Source organism: Vigna angularis, chromosome 9 (genome assembly GCF_016808095.1).
Source record: "Vigna angularis cultivar LongXiaoDou No.4 chromosome 9, ASM1680809v1, whole genome shotgun sequence".
In the NCBI taxonomy this organism is placed as follows: Eukaryota; Viridiplantae; Streptophyta; class Magnoliopsida; order Fabales; family Fabaceae; genus Vigna; species Vigna angularis.
Window position 1 is genome coordinate 23,610,071 of NC_068978.1, and position 22,134 is coordinate 23,632,204.

The window sequence follows — 22,134 nt, forward strand, 5'->3', positions numbered from 1 at the left end:
TGTAATCAGTTAAGTTCTAAACTTAAGCATTTTGAAAACTTTTCCACTCAAAACACATCAATGCACTCAATAAACATGTGTAGGCATAACTAAGAGTTTTAATTGATTATACCCACAATGTAATCGGTTAAAACCTGATATTTTGCCACTGTTAAGCATGTACTAATATTTGATGAATCTAACAGATTATGAAAAACTGTGCAATCAATTAATTCATACATATATGAAATGTGCAAAGTGTTTTCATCAAAAATTCATTTGTAAACATTGAATGCATAACATAGATAGTTCAAACACATATACAGATATAAACAAGCAACAATTTTTTCATGTGCAAGAAACTATAAAACATTTCTGTTGTCATCATCAAAAACTCATATGTGAGATATGGGTTCAACTTTACATAGCTCCCGCTATCAACACAATGTGAAGGAAAAACTGAAAGTCCTTATTTCTTTGTTCTTTTCTTTATATATACTTTTCTGATAATACAAAAATTCATTCAACTTTTGTTTGATGCTTATTGTAGATTCATATTTGACCCTAGATGTAATGACAAATAAACCCGTGGTTGTTGTCAATGAGCATCACTTGGATTTGAGGACAGATCCTTCTTAGGAGGGAGGGAATAATGGAGGAAGACTTTAAATTGAAAAGTGAAATACAAGAGTTTCTTCTATCCTCTTAGTCTTGTAAAAATGTAATTAAGTAATTTCTTTAGGCTTTGTATTTTGGTGAAGCTTACATTCTTTTGGGTTGTGTATTTTGGCCATTTTAGTGTAACAACCTCAATTGAAACGATTTTGTAAGTGGTATAATCGGTTAAATCATGCAATGTCCAACAAGTGTGAAAATTTGGCTTTCTATTAGTTCTTTTGTGACCAGACCTTGTCAAGAAGATTAGGGTTTTATCTGGTATAGCTTGAGCCCCAAGTACTCTATGACACTTGCTTGAGAGCTCTATCTTCCATTACACATGTGGCAATATGGAAAGCATGAACTTACCAAGTTAGTCAGTCACACTTGTAGCGTGCATGTTTTGAAGCCAATTCTCAGGTTGAATTTTTGAAATTCTCTCTTTTAATTGAGCATTTGGTTAGCTCTTTATCCTATAAATAGAAGTGCGCAGCCTTATAAAATCAACTTGGAATTTATATGGAGAATTAAAACTCTCTATTGTCTTTAAGTTCACTAGAATAGTCTTTTGTTGGGAGCCCACGCAACAACCAAATATACCAGCAACTATACTGGACAGGTTTTAGTATAATAAGTGTTGTATCCGCAGGAATTTGGCAAAAAATTTGATGTTCTAACTAGTTTGATAGTTGATAAAATAATCAAAATGATTGTGAAGTGTATAAAATAGATTTGCTTCATGAAAACAGAGTAAAAATGTTGGAAAACAATTTGGATTAAAAATAAGTGACTTTCAGATGATTAAAATGTGTTGAGGTTTGACTCCACCACATTGTCCATCTCTTGTAACGAGTCTATGTTAAATATGACACTAAAATTATTCAAGTCTTGGAGTTCTCTTCGAATGTAATTGTAAGGCCATTCTTGGCACCTAGAGCCTAGGATGACCAAACTTCAGTATGATTCCTCAATGACTACTTGAATGCATCACTTGCATTAAGATTAAGGCATTATATCCAATTGTAACCTTATAACTATTCCTAGCATCTAAAAGTGTACAAGAGAATTGATTAGACCACAACTTGAAACTAGTTTTCACTTAATATCAAGCCTATGAAATAAGATTAGTGATCAGTTCATCCAACAACAAGTATAAATTAATTCATAAACATGTAATAAAAAACAAACATTCACAAATAAAAATAGTACCAAATACAAGATAGTTTTAAACTAGTTTACATCTAACTTAAACACCTAGGAGATTTAGCTCCTCATAATAGATGAAAAAAAGTTAATACATGGAAGAAACTCCATCTCCTAGTCTTTTAAGTATGTTCTTTAAATATAGAGGAAGTGTTTGAGAAGACTCTTTAAAGTCTCTTTCTAAATCTCTCTGAAGAATTTCTCAACAGTTCTCTAAAACAGAGGAGAAGTTCTATTTTTATAGACACTAATAGTGTGGCTTTAGGGTAGCTGCAGTTGTGAGGTTTCCTCTCAAGGTGGGCTTCCTCTATGGCTTAAGCCTTGTATTTCTATGTTGGACCCATCTGAGATTAGTTATAGGTGAAGGATTCTTCATAGCTTAAGGCTAAGTCAAGGCTTGAGGTTTCCCTCCAAGGTGGGTTTTCTTTGTGTGGTTCAAGCCCCAGATTCCACGTTGCAGCCGCGTTGAAGCTAGTTTGCTATATTTTGCTCATAATTTCTTTTTTTGGTTCATAATTCAAATTTGACTTTCGACATTCATCAAAACTTCCAAAAAAAGTAATATTGGGGTGATTAATATAGATATTTAACAAAATCAAAATAAGATAATTGTCAAATTGTCTTTAAAACTAACTCATATTAGGAACTTATCAACACACTCAACTTTAAACTTTGTTTGCCTTTTGTAAAATCTAAAAACTAAATTGAAAGATTTCAATACAATAAAATGTTGGCACAAGGACTAAATGTAGTGGTTGCTCCCCTATCATATGTTCAAGCTAGAAAAAGCAAGAATTTTTCACTTCTTTTCCAAAAACATGGTGCATGTTTTCACAACTTTTGAGAAATTACAGATATGTTTATGTACAAATATTTAATAAAGATATCAATTTTAATAAAAATATTTGTATACATTTGTATTAAAGTTATATTTCTTTCCAATTTGGAGAAGTACGAAATTGCTTAATTTTAAGAAAATATGACTAAATTGAGACAAAATAGAAATACAGACCAAATTGAGACTAAGGTAATGACACATGACATAATAATGGCACATGACATTGTCACATCACATCGTCATGGCCACGTGTCACAATGTTAGTTTGACACGTGACAAAATTTGTATTTATATTTTAAAAATAACAAATAAATAAAATATAAAAATAAAAATATTTAAAAAATAAAAAAATGTAAAGACCTGAAAAATAGAGTGTTATAGAGCATATTGGAGTATTAGAATAATGAGATAGATTATTTTACTTTAAAATAATCTGATAATATAAAAGGAAATTTTATAAAAACTTCTCATTATTCTAAGAACACTTCATCTCTCTAGAACTTTATTCCTCAGAGTTCTCTGAGTTCTCTCTAAAATTTCTTCTTGCTGAGTTATCTGTTCAACGATCAGGAAGTGTCAAGGCGATCCTGGCGTTGCGGGCTTGAGTTTGGACCGATCAATTTCTCGTTCCTCAGCTGGTAAGTCGTCTTCCTTTTTATGTCCGTTCTTCTCTGTGCTGTGAGCATGCAACGATTCTGGTTGCATGTGATTAGTAGTTATTTCTTCCAATTATAGCTCAATTTAGGGTCTAAGTGTGGTTCTCTATCACCAATTGGTGAGTTGTAGGTTTCTGTTGAAATTCCTTGTTGTGTAAGGTACGGCTAGAACGTTTCTGTGGTTGGGACAGTGTATCTCTGAGGTAAGGGAAGCTAGCCATTGTACTGAATTGTTGTATGAACTTTTTTTGTGTTGAACTGATAGTATTCGACTGTTTGAGATTAAATTGTTAGTTCTAGAGCAATGTGAATTGAATGTGCTAGAAAGAGGAAATTATGAAACTATGATATGTTGTGGCTGAACTAGTTTGGATGAATTTATGTGCTGTGATTGTGAAAATTGGAGATGTGTGCTGTATGAGATCTGTGGTAGTGTTAAGGAAGTAAAGAGTAAAGTGTTTTGGACTGGTTTAATGTATTTTAGAGGAAGTGAAGTAGTGAATTTGAGAATTAGAGGGCAAGGGCTGTTGGTGACTGCTGGGATAGTGTAGATAGGTCATATGGGACTGGTTTGAGTCTTTGAAATGGTCAAAAATAGGTTCTAAGTGGTAGAATTGGTTTTGGGTCTATAAGTTGATGAATTTGAGGTTTTAGAGTAGAGATTGGTGCATAAACACTTTAGATTGGTGTTAGGAATGTTTAGAATCCTTTAGTTAAGTTTAATTTAGTATATACATCAAATTAGGAGTGTTAGAAGTTGGCCAAGTCGAGTAGAATTGGTAAGGAGTGGTTGAGTTATGTAATTCTGCAGAATTTCGTTCTGTAGATTATGCAGACTCGTTGTGCGAATGGATTCGCATAGCGAGTTACCTTGGCGAGATGCTCTCTGCCAATGCACTCGCATAGCGAATGGGCGCGCTGTGCGAGTGATTTGAGAGGGTTGCTCTCTGTTTGTCAATCCGCATAGCGAGTGTAATCGCTATGCGACTGGTTAGGGTCTGGAACCATTATTCATTTTATTCGATCAGCGAGTGGGTCTCGCTTTGCGAGTACTTGGGAGGTCAAGTCTCTGGATGAGGCTCTTGAGTAGCGAATTGGGTCGCTATGCGAGGGGTTGGGGTCTGTAGCATTTTACAATTTTATTCGCATAGCCAGTTTAGTCGTTATGTGAGGGATCCAGAGTAGTTGGTCTTTGTCTTTGTCTTTCGTAAGGCGAATTAGATTGCTGTGCGAGAAGTTTATGGTATCGCTATGCGAAGGTGTGCGCTGTGCGAGGGGTACGTTTTAGTTCAAGTCTTATGTGTTCTTATGTTGTTAGATATGTATCAATAAGTGTTGTATGAAGTAAGTTGAAGTTGTAACATGTAATATATGTGGTGATTGTGGTATGTTGTAATCAAAAATGGTAAAGTTCAAGTGTGTTTATGGACGTAATTCCATGATCCTTAAGGAGAGGAGACATGGTGGTGCCCTATGTTGTGGTTCAAAGTAAAATCTCTAGTTGAGATTCAAGTAAGTTTAGAATGGATGCAGGAGCTCAGTCTTGGGGGTTATCCTAAAACTCCAATGGACTTTCATTCTCAAGTAGAGAGGATTGATCCATGTCGTGAGGAGTAGCAGGAGGTCCTAGTCTTGGGTGCTTCCAGTACGGCCCAAGGTGAGTGATAACGGACTAACCTCGTGAGTGTGGTAGGGTGAAACCCATTGGCAATGGCTTTGCAAAGCAGTAGAAGCCACCACGAGTGCACGACCCGCCATAGCTCGGCAAACATTCTAAGTCCGAACAGTCAGAGTCAGTGTGTGTTATGTGTGAAGGGTTTAAGTGATGTGAATGCATAATATACTTGTATGAATTCTATTGATTGTGGTATGAGTAGTCTTTGTTTAAACTAGCTTACCCTGTTGTGTGCTTATGTTTTGTATGTTCTGCTGTTATTCATCTGCGATGACCATCCTTTGGATGTGAGCAGCGGAAGAAGATGTTTCCTTGGAGCAAGCATTGGATGGAGGTGATGCTGCTGCTGAGTAGTTGTGTTGGGTTCTTTAGATCCTTGTAGATAGTTTTGGAATAGTCTTCAATTTGTAAAAAAAGTTTTAAATTTATAGTTGATTTTGGATGACTGTAAAGGTATCACTTTATGTTTAGATGGATAACTGTACTACTTTATCATGTATGTTGCTTCTCCTTATTATAGTCTATACTATATATATTGGGATGTTACAAAAAACACATGAATTGACACGTGACACTCTCTTTAACAGTGTTAGTACAATACTAACGAAAATGGTCAGATTGCATCAACTTTTCTAAATTAGGGACCCAATTAAGACAAAAAAAAAGTAAAAAAAACGATTTGTGATTTCGAACAAAAAAATAGAGACAAATTCCTTATTTTTGATATTTTCATTTATAATTACATAAAATAATTATTAAAAATATCTAAAGATATATATGTCTCGAATTATCTTTCATTATGAATGTTATTATATTATCAAAACATTTTCAATTTAAAAAAATATAGAAAACATCATACAGACCATTCTTTTCTTGGTTTTCCCTATTGTTCGCGGCTCAACATTCCTCTTATTAAGCTGAACTTTTGGGAGTTACTCCCTCTATCACCACACACTACTCCATGTACCTTCTCATTCCTCTTTTACCCTCCAGTAATATTTAAAAGAATGTGAATATGCGTTAAATTCTTAAACGGCTGTCAACATCCGTACACGGATATCAACTTTCGTAGAAGGACAAACGGATGTTGATATCCGTCTACTGACATCCGTTTAAAAGTATATATGCCAATCCTCCAATATAAAGTGTGCACGCATTGGTCCAGTAGGGTTTATGTGTCAACAATCATGAAATATGTCGGACAAAAGATTGAACAAGTCGGTCGTGAAAAACACCGTGAGATTTATACAGACAAACATAATCTTCAATGTCGTGTGCTGCTGTTTACGTGGAGTTAATTTATTGATCGAAAATGGAATACTGGAATTAATTTTTTTGCCTATGAGGAAATACATTTTTGAGTGATGTGCAGAAATTTCAGCAGCAAACATTGAAAATAAGAAGCAAAAGATTTTGTCTACAGTAGCAACATAAATGGCCAACATCTTTGTTAGGGACCTCACGTTTATTTCCTTTGTTACTCCAACTCTATCTATATTTATGGCGTTTATGTTTGTCATAAATATAAATATATATAAGAGTGAAAGTAAAAAGGAATTAGGGTTTTAAAAATAAAAAGTAAAATAGATAAATATAAAAGTAAAAAGAATAAAATTAAAATTTAGAAAAAATTGGGGAGGTGTAAGAAGAAAATAAGGAGGTGGTGAAGGGAGTAACACTCCGAACTCTTTTGGACTTGTTGGGCGCCAAAAATTCTAGATGAACTATTGTAAAAAAATTCATTAGGACAATGGATAACTTGCTAGACTAGACCGAGTTTTCAACATTTTTCTTTTTTTTTTCACTTTTTCATGATCTTTTTATTGTAGCTGGATGATGCTTGGATTGACTTTTCATGAATATGATGATTTGTTAATTTTGCTCGTATCATCAAAATTTAATTAATTTTTTTCACATTATGAGTTTATCTTTAGTTCTAATTGCACTAATACTTCTTAAAATATCTAAATCATATTTGTACAATTTAGCATATTTTCTTAACTTATAGTCAATAAGTCTAGTTATAACAAATTTTAATTCAAATAATTTTTTAAACATAAAAACCAATTAAAAAACTAAAATTAAAAATTAAATAAGACATAAATTTATACTAAGCATTCAAATTTATAAAATAAAATAAAAGCTTAATTATTGTCCTTTGTACAAAATTGGGCTGTCTCTTTCAATTTGATAATTAAAAATATTAAATAATGAAAACTTAGTGAATATCATTTTTATTGATTCATATAATAATATTCCTTTCATTAAATTATGTTCATTAAAAATTAAAATAGAATTAAAAATAAAATTTTAATTAATTAAAATATATTCTAAGATGTATATTTCCTAAAGCTGTCAAAACGGGTCATCTGGCCCGACTCGGCCTGACCCACCACGGGTTGATAACTTAGTGAACCAACCAAACCCGACTCATTTATTAGCGAGCCAGAAAAATTCGAACCCGGCTCGATCCACCACGGGTTGGTGGGTAAACGGGTTGACTCACTGACTCACTTAATTACAATTTTTTTTTAAATAAAAAAAATTTACCTATAATTCAAGTCTAGACAAATTTCATTCCCAAATTTTACTCCTAACATGATTGTTTAATTAATTTTGAAAATAAGGAATTTAAATAATTTTTTCAAGAAAAAAATAATAATAAATATTTTTTTATAAAATTAAAATTAAATTTTAATAAAATAAAATTAGGTAGGTGAGTTGGTGGACCAATCCAGTCCACCATGGGTTCAACTCGCATAAAAAAAACCCAACTCGGTTCAAACCTGTGGTGGGTCAGGTTAACCCGTGAGTTCTGAATCATTTTCACAACCCTAATATTTCCATATTATCAATACATTATATTCATTACATTATAGTTTTGTTTGGTGACTTTCTTGCAAGACTTTATTTAAGAAGATTGAATTTACTACTATTAATACTTGTTGGAAATATAAGGTGAAGATGATATTAAATAAGTTGAAAGTAATTAAAGTTTATTTTAAATTTTGATCGAATAATGTATTTAAATTTAAATAAATAGGAGGTATATTCTTATAGGATTAGCAGAGTGAATAATTTAGAAAGGAGTAAAAGAGAGTGTGGGCATTTTGAAACACTGAAACCAACGTACCACCCTGCTCCATTAATGCTTTTTTCCTCTCTTTTTTTCTCTCTTGTGACCCTGTGGCCTTTCTTCCCTTGTCATGTCTAATTCCATCACTTTCTCTCTCCTTCACAGTGCCTTGTCTTCATCCCACACCCATCTCACTCCCACAAAATATTTTCTCTCTCTTCAACAATCATGGTAATTCTGTGCCCTCCTTTCCCATTTCTCTTTCTTTTAGCTATCCAAATAAGTACCCTCCATCAACAATCAACCAAGCTGCTAGGTAGTTAGGGAGCAACATCAACCCTTTTACCACATCATCACCACTTTCTTCTTCTTGCATTCTCACCATTCCTCTTAGCAACCAACCAAGGATGAGTTTATCTTTGTGTTCAGGGCTTTAGGATGGTGCGGTTTTATACAATGTTCTTTTCTATGTTTTTCTATCTCTCTTTGTGCATTTGTCTTTTGATGTTGTTTAAGGCACTAGATTGTGGAAGTTTTGTATTGAAACGCTTTGTTTGTTTCGGCTTTGTTATCTTTGGGTTGGTGATGATTTAAGTTTTGATTTTAGAATAATTCTTTAAAATATTAAATGCATTTACTCTTTTATTGAATATTTTCTTTATAAACTAGTAACAATATGTGAGTTTATGTTTTCTTTCTTTTATTGTACTATCTGGGGATACTGAATCTGTTTTTTTTTTTCTGTATACTATGCTTTTATGCTTTGTTTTCGAGTTTTTATAGCTGATTCTATAATGAAAATGAATCACTGGTTCAGTTCTTATTTATGTGTTCCGTTCATTTGAGATTCTACTGGATACGAAATGCAGTGATATGCTGAAATTCATGTAATTCAATAAAAGAATTTAAGTAGTGTATTTTTTGTCTCATCGAAATGAATGCTTCGGATTCTATTATTCTATTTTGAAAAAAGAGATAAGGAGGATAGTTTTGTTTTATTGAGTGATGTGATTGTTTTTGGCTACTACCCTTATATAATTATTAGTAATTCAGAAAACAGTATATTAAAGGACCTGAAAAATTATTCACTTTTAGAAAGGTTTGTTGCGGACATTTTTTTATTCAGTAGTATGCCAATTGAATTTTTCTCTGAAAGATGATGACAAAATAGCCATTATTTTAAACTGCTTTCACCGTTTTATAATCAATTTTCACTTGTCTATGGAAGATCTTGACTAAATAGTCATTCTCTATTATGTATGCTTTACATGCATTATACATACCGACTGTGTACTGGATTAAATTTCATTTCTGGGTTTTTAGTAAACCTAATTCCCGAGTGGGTTAAGTGTTCTATTCTTAGTGAAACTCCTGGTTTTTAATCATGTTTGTCTTGTGAATCAACTTTGAAATGTACAAGTTTATGTAACTATCCAATTTCACGTCATTGTTGTGATGAATTATGCAGATACAGTAATGAAGAGTTCAAAATTGAAGAAATGGGCTGTTGGATTTGCAGTTGGAAATGAAGGAAAGGCAACGTTGGAAGGCCGAAGAGGATGCGTTGTTATGTGCTTATGTGAGAGAGTATGGTCCTAGGGAATGGAATCTTGTGTCTCATCGCATGAACACATCTCTCAACAGGGATGCAAAGTCATGCTTGGAAAGGTGGAAGAACTACCTCGAGCCTGGCATCAAAAAGGGGTCTCTAACCGAGGAAGAGCAGCGCCTTGTAATCCGGCTTCAAGCGAAACACGGCAACAAATGGAAGAAAATTGCTGCAGAAGTTCCTGGTAGAACTGCCAAGAGGTTAGGGAAGTGGTGGGAAGTGTTCAAAGAGAAGCAACAGAGGGAGAAACAAGAGATTAACCAAGCAATTGGCCCAGTTGACAATACCAAATATGATCATATTCTTGAGACTTTTGCTGAGAAGCTAGTGAAAGAACACCCTTCACAATCATCATACCTTATGGCTGCTTCTACTGGACCCTTTATCCACACTGATGCACCTGCAACTGCTTCTGCATCTGCATCTGCATCTGCATCAGCAGCAGCATTCCTTCCTCTTTGGCTTTCAAATTCTAGCACCACCAATCCCTCACCAGCAATTAGGCCACCTTCCCCTTCTGTTACCCTTAGTCTCTCCCCCTCAATAGCACCTCCTCCCCCTTGGTTGAATGTAACAACACCTCATGGTGATAACATAGTAGTGTTAGAGTTAATAGAGTGCTGTAAGGAGTTGGAAGAAGGACATCATGCTATGGTGGCGCATAGGAAGGAGGCGGCGTGGCTGTTGAGAAGGGTGAAGCAGCAGTTGGAGGCAGAGAAGGCAGGCAGAAGGAGGGAAAAGATGGAGGAAATTGAAGCAAAGATTAAGGCTCTAGGGGAAGAACAGAATGCTGCTTTGGACAGGATTGAAACAGAATATAAAGAACAGATAGCAGGATTGAGGAGAGATGCAGAAAGCAAGGAGCAGAAGTTGGTTGAGGAATGGAATGCAAAGCACATGAGGGTAGTGAAGTGTATGGAACGACAAGTAGGAGGCAGAATACCCCGAATTGATGAGCCTAATGGAAGATAAATAAAAGGCATTATTCAGAATCCTGCTCTTTGTGTAGTTTGGATTTTGTAGTCCAACTATCTATGTGTATTGATGTACATGTGGAATCTTGCACGAGGTGCAACCATCTTCATGAATTGAACTCTGGCTGTGTTCTAATTTTTGCTGCAAACTGTGTTGCATCTCAATGAAGGAACGATGCGTTGTTCCCTAAGAAATTGCCTCTCATTTGGGTATCTTGTTTATATATAATAGTTTCAAACATGTTTGTTTCATGCAAGATCGTTCAATTGGTGCGAAAAAATGTAAACAGTTAATAAATATTGTTATTTGTTTCAATCCCTAAAACTCTCAAATTGATTTCTATTGGAAGAATATTAAAGATTGAATTCCATATATATGTGTCTCAGTGAATTGAATTAGATAGTGCTATTGGAAGAATGTTAAAGATTGAATTCCATTTATATATAATAGAGAATTGAATTACGTTGTGTTGTATAATGAAAAATTGTATAGAAAGCTAGAATCTTTGATTTCAACATAGATATATGTTAGAGAAAAGTAAAACATAATATTTATTAAGTGTTTGATCCAACGAAAGTATAAAATATGATTATGTTTTTATATTTTAAAAACGATGTTTTAAATAGAGCTGTCAACTGGTAAGACTCACCCATCACAGGTTGGTCACTTAGTGAGTCAACTCAACTCGGAGCTCAAAAAAATTCGAACTCGGTCTGACCCACCACGAGTTGGTGAGTTAAACGAAGACAATTAAAAAAATATATTATACAATCGAAGCGTAGTCCAAAAACATGTACAAAAGGTGAACAAATGAGTTTTTAATATTGATAATTTTTGTATTACTTGTCCATTTATAATATTAGAGTCTTGAATATATAAATCTATAATATTTTTCTCTCTTTAAACATCTTCTTTATCACCATCTAACATGTAATAAAAAAAATACTAACTAATAATAGTGAAACACAAAATAATAAATAATTAAATTAAATTAGGTGGGTTGGTGAGCCAACTCGGCTCACCACGGGTTCAACCAGATGAGCCGAGTTCTAAGTGAGCTGGGTTAAAAATTAGCCTGCATAAAAAAATTACATTTGTTTTCAAACCCAACCTGGCTCAAATCCGTGGTGAGCCGGGTTCACCTGCACGTTACAATCCATTTTGACAACAGTAGTTTTAAATGAACAACATATCATGTAAGACATAATTGTCTCATCTGACGATGCAAACTCAAGTTATCGTTTAATAAATCACGAATGCTCTTAAATGGTAAAACACATAAAAGTAAATTAATGTCGTATTACACGAAAAATATATAAATGCATATTCTATGTTGAATATAAGATCTACTACTTTTATTTGTCAAAGAGATCCTTTGGCCAAAGGACAAGACAAATGAAAAGATCTCTTGAATAAAGAGTTAAAGATGTTTTCCTTAACCAAATCCTTGAACAAACACATTGTCAACTTTAGAATAATTACGAACTTTCTACAACACTGCAATTTCGAATGAGAGATGTTGTCAAAATGAAGAAAGGGTATTAATTACTACAAGAAAGTGCATTAAATGCACTCATTTCTATCAAGTTCATCAAACAAAGGAAAATGCACTCAAGCGCACACACACAAACACACACACATAGAGACACACACATACACACAGAAACACAAACACACACAGACACACATATAGACACACACACAGACACACAACACAGACACAAACACACACACATATTCCCGTATAAAACGATCATCACAGGTGGAAACTACAACTACAAACATAAGGGTGAGCTAACTGAGAATCAAATATAAGCAGAATAACAAAATACACCAAGGCTAAATATTCATCACAATATGAAACAAATAATAACACACTAATAACTTAAACATGGTTACACATCATTATCACAAACTAGTTGTTTATCCCTTGTACCCTACCATACCACTTGTTCTCTTCCTTCATCCACGGCCAATAAGAACCTTTTTTTCACATCCACGACCGAAAGAGTGATCTCTAGATTTACTAGGTACAGCGAGGCGACCCCACAATAACTTGTCACATTTTCACGCATATACATCAAAATGACAACACATATATACAATATTCACACACGAAAAAAAAATCAAGAATATAAAAACCAAGAATAACAAAAGTTAAGAATGTAAGATCCTTACGATACACATACCTCATTTAGCACCTATACAATGTAGAGTCTTGCACCTGATATTGCCTCCAGCTGAGGCATCCAACATCAATTTGGTCTGTGAGCCGAGACCTCCAAGGAAAAGAATAACTATCGTTGCTTCATCAAAACCATGAGTGGGTGTCTTTCTTAGCAAGCTTTTGTATCTATCCCATGCTTGCCCTAATGTCTCCTCCATGCCTTGTCTGAAAGAAGAGATTTCCTGCTTCCCTTTGTTGATCTTTGGTTGTGGGAAGTATTTATTCAAAAAATTTGCAACCACATCTTCCCACTCAGTAAAACTATTCTCAGGAAAAGAGTTCAACCACAGTTTAGCATTGTCTCCCAATGAGAAAGGAAACAAGCTCAGTTTAATAGCATCATTTGGCACTCCATTCAGGTTTACAGTATTACAAATCTCATTAAAAATGGTCAGATGCTCATATGGACTTTCATTAGACATCCCATTGAGCTAGTTGCTCTTTACTAGATGGATCAACGCAGGCTTCACCTCCATATTCGCGGCATTGACCCTCGACTTTTCAATGTTGTTAAAATGATGAGGGCCAACCACGGTTGCATAATCTGCTAAAGTGTGTCTGCCACCATTGTTTTCCATGTTTTCTTGATCTGATTGTAAGACTTGTGAAATTCTTTCTAGAGAAGGTACTCTAGATAGTCTCTTTCTCAATGGCCTTATATTAGTCTCAAGTTCTTCAAGCAGAGGTTCAGAACTTTTGTTGCTCCTTGTTCTAATTGTATCCTGCATAAACTAAAAACAAAACCCTAGAAAATATTGTTAGCACAAAAGTAAAAAAATAAATTAAATGACACAAAACAAAAAATTGAAAATAAAAATAAAAATGAGAAAAATAAAAATAAAAATAAAAATAAAGTCAAAGTTAATCAAGAATCACACAAATAGAATAGCTTAAACCGTGAGTCCCCGACAACGGCGCCAAAAACTTGTTGATGGATTGGCAAGTGTACCAAATAGCACAAGTAATATAAAATGGTAAGACCAAGTATCGTATCCTAAAGGACTCTCGGCACTAAACAGTTGTGTGATAACTCGATTAATTAAGACTTAAATAAAACAAGATTGTTGGTTTAAAATGCAAAGACATACAATTAAATATAAATGCAAATTGATCAATAGTAGAGTAACATAGAGATGAACAGATGTTGTTTAATATGAGATAAATATGTTGTTAGGGTTTGATTTCACCAAGTTTACTCTCATGTATATAAGAATTCTTCTTTTTACATTAATGTTAACGTCACTCACTAAAATACTTAGAACTCGATCCCTCGGCACAATAAGTCTGCCTTAATTCCTAGTTCGTGCAATTCCTAGCGTTCCTAGAAAATTAAGTCTGAAGATCAAGAGCTTAAGACGACCAAGTACTCATACCCTCATCCCTGAGAAATATTACCCTTGGGAGAATTCAACAAGAACCTGAATTGTAAGGAACCTCCCGGCACTCATGCAATTCATAAATCATGCTACTAAATGAGTTAAATAGAGCAAACATTGAAACAGATGAATTCCCAAACAATTAATGAAAAAACATATAAATTAAGAATCAATTCAAATACATGAGAGTTCACAAGGTTACATCATCCACCAACAACAAATAGAGTTTAGTTCCCCATAGACATGGAGAAACTATATGAATAATGGAAAAGCATGAGATAGTGAAACCCTAAGAGTAGAAGAGGAAGCTCCCGCCTCCAGATCCGCCTTTAGAGAGTAGAAGAGTGTGCTATTTTGTTCCTCCAGCCAGAGATACCAAACCTAAAGCGTCTGAGTCCTTTAAATAAAGTCAGAAAAGAGTAGAAATAGAGCCCGGTCCAAAAGAGTTGAAACAAAGCAAAAACTAGGCCGGATCTGCGACGCTTGACGCTCGGGCGCCCCATTTAGGGCACTCGGGCGGTGGATGGTCCTCATGTAGGGCTTGAGCCTTTAATTGGTCGCCCAGGCTTCGGGGGCCGTCGTTCGGGCGACCTAGGAGGGCGCCCGGGCGGTGGACGTCGATTTTTCTGAGGCTCAAGCCTCGGATAGGGTGCCCAAGCTTCGTGTGGTTCCTCTTTTGGTGCTTTTTCAGGCCTTTCTGAGCTCTAACTCCTTAGCACTTTATCTCTGCTTTCCATATTATCTCATTACCTATCAAAACAAGGGAAATTAGTTATAAAATCATCAAATTCAACCTCAACTCTCTTATTCACACAAATTAATGAAAAAGCATGAGTCCAAGCAAGTTTCTAAGTGAAAAAGGGTGTATTTAATATCAAAATTACATCACAAATAATGATATTTTCAACCGTTAACAATAGACGTCTGATGTGGGGGAACATACTTCTATATACTCATTTTTGAAATATAAAAAGTCACGTTTTGACTCCATTTAGACGTCAGATCCCGCCAATCCGACTTCTAAGCCATATAGATGTCTGATGTGGGGGAACATACTTCTATATACTCATTTTTGAAATCTAAAAAGTCACTTTTTGACTTCATTTAGACGTCAGATCCCGCCAATTCAACTTTTAAAGCCATATAGACGTCTGATGTAGGGTGAACAAACTTCTATATACTCATTTTTGAAATCTAAAAATTCACTTTTTGACTCCATTTAGACGTCAGATCCCGCCAATCCGACTTCTAAAGTCATATAGACGTCTGATGTGGGGGGAATAGACTTCTATATACTCGTTTTTGAAATCTAAAAAGTCATTTTTTGACTTCATTTAGACACTAGATCCCGCCAATCCGACTTCTAAAGCCATATAGACGTCTAATGGGGGGGGGACAGACTTCTCTATGGCTGCATTAAAACACTGCGAACGCGAGGCAGCAGTTATGCGCACTTAATGTTCATCATCTTCCTCGCGTTTTCTCTCCACGGGCTATGTTTTTCAGGTTTGTTTTCTCACGTTTGCACTGTTTAAAATTAGTTTTACTCCAATTACATTACTCTTTGATGAATTATCTTTCATTTGAATCGATTAAAATGCATTTTTGTTGGGTTTTGGTGCAGTCTTGCTCGTGTCCTTGGGCGGCGTTCTTGGGCGGCGATGTTTTGTGTTTTCCACTCCTTTAATTCCCTCCACTACGTTTTTAAAATCATCCAATACAAAAAAATTTACAATCCATTCTCTTCAACTAAAATATAAAGTTGTAAACTCGAATCACCTTGAGCTTGGAGCAACCCAAGAGGACTCAAGTGGAGAAAGATCCAATCAAATACGGCGACGCTTTAGACGTCTGATCTGTAGTGTCGGATGTCTATATAGACGTCTGATCTGTAGTGTCGGATGTCTATATAAACGTCTAATCTGTAGTGTTAGACGTCTATATAGACGTTTATATAGACGTCTGACAGTGCAAACCGATGTCCCATCAACGTCACCCACAAAGACGTCAGGTCAGGATCAAACGTAAAAGCCCAAAATAACATACGTCTAAAGCCTTTTCTGCACTAGTGAATACTACCTAAATAGTAGAAAATATAAAATGCAGTTTTTTGTTCTGAACAAACATTAAATGTCATTAAATGCTAAACCTTCAAAAACAACAAAAGTAATAAGAGAAAAGACATATATGTTGCATGTATATCTACTCTACTTTGTGCAAATAGCCTACTACATGCATCTACCTACTCCATCGGATAATATAAGAAGTGTGTTGATAGGGGAAGCACTATGATAGCTAAACCCAATCCCTGTGACTTTGGTTTTTGATGATGACAACACATTGATAATAAAAGTACATGAATATGCAATGTGTTATATGTCATATGTTGTATGTGTTGATGTTTACTTTGAAATATACACATATTATGATTGTCACATATGTTGAACATATAATGTGTTGAATGATACATACTTTGTTAGTAAAGTGATTATACTTGTGTATGCATACTATATGTTTTGATGAAATTCACATGCACAAAAGCATATCTGAATGACTAAATCAATTACAGTGGTGTGATAATCAATTCAGGTCATTAGACTGTTTGTGTTTTTAAACTAAGGCAAAACAACTTGTTTGAATCAATTATATTAGTTGGTGGATCGATTAAAACACGGGTGTTTGCACGTATCTTTTTCAAGTGTGTTGTGATGTGAATTAGAAAGAAAAGTTTTCAAAAATATGCTAAGTGTTGAAGCTTAATCGATTACATGGATTTTGTATTCAATTAAGTCTGTTATTGATTTGAAAACTGTTTCATGCTTGTCATAACTGTTTCAACGGTCATATTTTTAAATGTGTTGACGAAGCATTAAATGAAAATCAATTACATTAATTGCGTATTCAATCAAGGACCTCAGTTAGTTATAAATATGTTACAAGTATTTAATGTAACCGATTAGATTAAAAGAGTAATCGATTATATTGCGTCTAAAATGACTAAAACCATATATAGACGCATGATTTTATTTCTATAAGACAATCGAGATTAACATTTTCATATATGATTCAGATTGAGTTGAAAGGTTTTATAGAGGTGATCAAACGCTCTAAGAAACAAGAAATTGACGTGGTGAATCATTCTTAAAGATTTCTTGAGAGACAAGCTTTACGAATTTGAAGAGTTTGATCTTTCTACACAACTGAGGTGCTTGCTGTGTGATCAGGAGAAGTTATGCAATCTAAGTGTTGTTGTGTCCTTGTGCGTGTCACTAGGAGGAAGAACAAGAAGTTCTTGTACTTTGAGAGGGTTCTCAAATGGTTGACTGCAGGAGAGGATTGTTCTTGCTGCATGATTGTTGTATTTGGCTATATTAGACTAGTGAGTTAGAGAGGTGATTACATTTTGACAGTGTGGTCATTGTAAAGCCCTTGTTGTAAAAACTCAAATCTCTATAGTGCAAATTGGCTTTCAATCTCAAGTTGATTACAAGGACACTGGATGTAGACATTGAGGCCGAACCAGTATAAAACTTAGAGTTTGATTTTTCTTCTCCCTATTTCTCTACATTAAATCAATTACATACTATCATCATTCGAATACGCATACTGTTACATTGCATACATATTGCTTGCTGTTCAAGAAAGATTTAAAGATTCATTCCTTTTGCAAAAAAGATTTGAAAAACGATTATTTTTTTAAAACACCAATTCACCCTCCTCTTGGTGTTGAAAAACAAGACTTATCGTTTCTAACAAAGTGGATGTTAGAAACAAAGAAGACATTCACATAATGTTTTGTTCATCAGAAGTCGTTCTAGAAAAATAATACAACTTACTTCTATCAAAGTACTAAAAAAGCAAGCATCTAACAAGTTGATTTTAACAAAGGACTACTTCACATGACAACGCTAAAAAAATACAAGATTCAAAGCACAAACTCAGTTTAAGAGATATCTTTTGAGAAGCCTTTAAATAGAAAAAAATTCGAAAAAAAATCAATAATTACATAATATATATTTAATTACAAAATAATAATTTTATCATAAGTGAACATAACGTGCTCATAACGCATCACTATAGTATTATATAGAAAGATTGTCTCTTTTGGGATACATACTTTATTTTACATTTTATCCTTTAAATATTTTTTAAAAAAATTAAAATAATTACCTTACCAATTTTATCTTTTATATGAATTTTTTTTTAAATTTAATTAACTTTTTTTTGACAATTTTTTTAAACTTAATCACTTTTCTAAATGAAAATAACTACCTATAAAACAATAATTATCTATATAATAAATAAAATTTGTTTACAATAAATTATAAAAATTATTTATATTTATTTTTATAATTATAATAATAAAATTTTATTATTTTTATCATAAAATAATAAATATACATAGCACATCTATTTCCATTTATGTTGATAAATACGTCTTTTAAATAATCTTTTTAAACTCAGTTAACTATTCAGAATTAAGAAAAAATACGACAAAATAAATTACCTATACAAATTACTTATTTTATAATTATTCTTTATATAACTATTTTGTAACTTAATACTATTTTTATTTTAATAATTATTATATTATTATAATAATAAATTTTTTATTTTTTACATAAAAAAAATCGAGATCCACTAGTTCATTACCATTGGTTTGTTTAAATTGGATCAAACTAAAAGTTGAAATTAATTTGATTTGAAGTTTTTTAGTGTAATTTAAATTAATGAATTATTTTATATTTTTATTTATTTGAATACATGATTCCAGAAAACTAAGATATAATAAATCCAAGCTTGCTTGAATCTGTTCCACTCAGTCACAGACCACAAAACAATACCACCCTCACCACTCCACCCATGCTTCTCTGAAATTTTCTTTAACCATGGCCGTACGGGCAGTTGCCACCTGCTCCCTCTTCCGCCCTCCCTCTCCGCCCCTCTTATCCTCCGCCCTCCGCCTCTTCTCCTCTCCCTCCCGCTGCTCCTGCTCCCTCCGTCATGGCGCCAAAACCTACCACCGCTCCTTCCACTCCGTATTCGACAGCGTCATGGAAGAGCTCCGTGCGGCTCGCAGAAGCCGCCACAAGCGTGTCTCCGCCGCGGGTTCCAGGTACTCTACTACTCTCTCTCTCTTCCTAGGAAGGCTTATTGGCATATATTCTATGTCAAATTGTTTGTGCCTTCATAAACTGCAGACTTAACATAAGGCACTTTTGGTTAAAGTTTTCTTTGTCTCCATAAGCACTTCTTAGATAATAAATAAAAAAGAAACAAAATTAGTTTTTCTGCAAGTTATTCTATGTATAAACAAATAGCTAGAAACTTTTCAATATCAACTTCATCACATTCTCTCCATAACAGAAGAGAACATTAAATTAATTTGAACCTTGTTGCCCAGTAAAAAATAACAGTTTCTAACATGCTATTGGGAATCCCAAAGGAGCAAGGCTGATGTTGTCTGTCATGCAAAGACTTTGTAAGCTAGTGACTTTAAAGAATATACAAACACAAGCTTGCTTCATGTTCAAGGCTCCAAAAGTGGTGTTCTGTTTTTGTTTTATTTTAAAGGAGAACAGAAAAAGTTAGCAGTTGAACAATTTTCTGAAAAACTCCTTTCAAGGAAGTGTTGTGGAGGAATAAGTAATTAAATCCAAATTTTGAAAATATTGTATTTTCATTTTTATTTGGTTCTTATGTTTTCGGTTCTGCTTACAGGAAAATCATTAATAAGATCTAGTGGTTTCAAACTTTTAAGTTACATGAAAATCTATTTCTGCAATCTGACGTTCCCGAGAGTCATATTTGAAACTACTGCCATAAAAATCCTGAATTGTAATGTGGAAAGCTTGATCTTGTATTTTCCAGCTTTTTGATCGCATCAATTATTAATTATTTTTATGGATTTGGCAGCGCGGGATTGTTGAATGAAGAGCTTGTTGAAGATAGACTTGTAAACCGTTCATTGCAGAAAGGGTTGCTTTTGGAATTCAAGAAGGATTCTGATAGAGTATTGCTAGCAGTAGCTCAAAGACCTGATGGCAAGAAGAACTGGATGGTTTCTGATCAGGTTCTAGTAGAAACAACATAATGCGGCATGTTTAATAGGTTGCTAGGTGTTGGATCTTGCATTTTTATAAATGCTAAATTTTGCTGAATTTTGTGTAGTCTAACTTTTTGTTGGTTTTGTTGGGCTGAAGAATGGTGTCACTTCTTCCATCAAACTGCAGCAAGTGACATATATCATTCCTGGTATTGATAATTTTGACCAAGCAGATATCACAGATTTTGCTCTAAAGGCTCAGGATAACATGGTCAGTTCAAGTGTTCCACAATGGCGATGGTAACAGATAAGCTAATTTGTAACTTTTTACATTTGCCCATTACTAAATTCTGGATGATATACAACAGGACCCGTCTCTACTTGAATATGCTTGGGTTGAGCTCCTAGAAAAGAATAAGTCTGTCACAGTTGAAGAGTTGGCCGAGGTAATATGATTTATTGACTAAATGTCAAATAATGTTATTTTTATCCTTACTTGAGTTGCTTGCTCTGCAGATAATTTTTGGCAGCACCGAGCCCCTTGACAGCTATACTGCTCATCTCTTGCTATCAAAAGATGAAGTATACTTTACTGTATTGGAGACTAAAGGATCTCTTTCCATTTACGGACCTCGACCAAGTAGGCAGGTAGATGTTTTAGTATCACGTTTAGGTAGTTTTGAAAATTGATTCTTCTTTGCTCGTAAGTTATGTAGCTCCTCTGCGGAGTATTTTCATAACATATACACATTGGCTCCTGGGAGAGTCTTCTGTTGCTTTAGGTGTTTTATTTTTAGTTGTTATGAATTACTTGTAAACTAGGATCAGAGAGCGAGCACTAGGTAATTACTACGATAGATCAACAATCTAATAAAACATCTATTGATAAAATAATAAAATACAATATCGAACACTGTAATCACACTGAGATATACTTACTTCCCCAGAGACAAAAGTCTCCTTGTCAGGTACAATACTTCAATCCACTTATTGTCCCATAGATGAAAGTCTCTTACAGTGAGTATTCCTTGTTCTTAAACTTTAAATAACTTCACCCTCCTCAATTACACAGCCTTTTGTTAGATATAAATTGCCTAATTATGGTGAACAACTAGCACTGGATCTGAACCAAAAGATGTTACGTACTCGAGAAGGAGGAAAATGAGTCTAGGTGAAAAATAGAATTAATGTTGAGTTAGCTTTCAGTTGATCCATATGTTGGGGCGGGGAGGGGGAATTCTTTTAGAGGAGACTCTGTTAGTACGATGTTGCTAATAAGTCAATAGGTCAGTGGGGGAAAGACGATGGGTATTGTTAGGTTCCTTTCTCCCTCCAACTCCTAACAGGTATTGATTCTGATTGTATTGAGTTAGTAAGGAGAGCCCCTCTTTGGATAGGAGCAATGGGCTCTTGTCGTCTTTTTGTTTGTTAATAGGATTATACCCAAATCCTTTCCCACAAAACTGGTTTGATTTACTAGTTGTTTTGAGAAATGGAAATAAAAGTCTAATATTTTTTTTGGAAACAACAGGTTGAGGAGCTCATTCACAGGAAGCTTGCAAAGGAGGCTGCTGAGAAAGAATTTTTAGAGTTTATTGAATTACTGGCCTCTGTGAAGTCCATGTCTTTACAAGATAAACCTCCAAAATCTTCCTGGACCAATGATGAAAAAAATTGGAGGAGAATTGAGTCACTTGTAGCATATGCTATTGATTCATGTAAAAGTGATGAACAAAGAAAAACAGCTGGGATGGTAATTTTTCCTTCATAAATTGTTTTTTGATTTAATTTACCATTGCAGCAATTAGGGTTTGTTT

The 22,134-nt window shown here is 34.2% G+C and overlaps 2 protein-coding genes across 6 annotated transcripts in view; both read left to right on the top strand.

Annotated features, from left to right (window-relative positions):
* Positions 1 to 8,112: 8,112 nt before the first annotated feature.
* On the top strand, positions 8,113 to 10,872 carry LOC108346923 (transcription factor AS1). 3 transcript variants are annotated; one of them, XM_017585992.2, is made up of 2 exons: positions 8,113 to 8,525; positions 9,553 to 10,872. In XM_017585992.2, exon 2 carries the CDS (start codon positions 9,610 to 9,612, stop codon positions 10,663 to 10,665), a length of 1,056 nt encoding a protein of 351 aa, XP_017441481.1. In that variant the 5' UTR covers positions 8,113 to 8,525; positions 9,553 to 9,609; the 3' UTR covers positions 10,666 to 10,872. The 3 variants fall into 3 exon arrangements, with proteins under 3 accessions (XP_017441481.1, XP_017441482.1, XP_052724902.1); XM_017585993.2 differs by lacking the exon at positions 8,113 to 8,525 and adding an exon at positions 8,836 to 9,341; XM_052868942.1 differs by lacking the exon at positions 8,113 to 8,525 and adding an exon at positions 9,354 to 9,470.
* An 8,217-nt stretch (positions 10,873 to 19,089) lies between these two features.
* The window catches only part of LOC108347491 (ribonuclease II, chloroplastic/mitochondrial), a 34,072-nt gene continuing 31,027 nt past the window's right edge, over positions 19,090 to 22,134 (top strand). For 2 of the 3 annotated variants that reach the window (XM_017586767.2, XM_052868403.1), the window contains exons 1-6: positions 19,090 to 19,387; positions 20,188 to 20,344; positions 20,475 to 20,588; positions 20,686 to 20,763; positions 20,834 to 20,965; positions 21,849 to 22,070. In XM_017586767.2, the coding sequence (XP_017442256.1) occupies positions 19,161 to 19,387; positions 20,188 to 20,344; positions 20,475 to 20,588; positions 20,686 to 20,763; positions 20,834 to 20,965; positions 21,849 to 22,070 (930 nt within the window). In that variant the 5' untranslated portion in view covers positions 19,090 to 19,160. Of the gene's footprint in view, positions 19,388 to 20,187; positions 20,383 to 20,474; positions 20,618 to 20,685; positions 20,764 to 20,833; positions 20,966 to 21,848; positions 22,071 to 22,134 lie in introns of those variants that run through there. The other variant, XM_017586768.2, reaches the window with a different exon arrangement.

What these genes read in the sequence shown, in the direction of transcription:
- LOC108346923 (XM_017585992.2), top strand. Translation starts at nt 9,610, where the DNA reads ATGAAGGAAAGGCAACGTTGGAAGGCCGAAGAGGATGCGTTGTTATGT.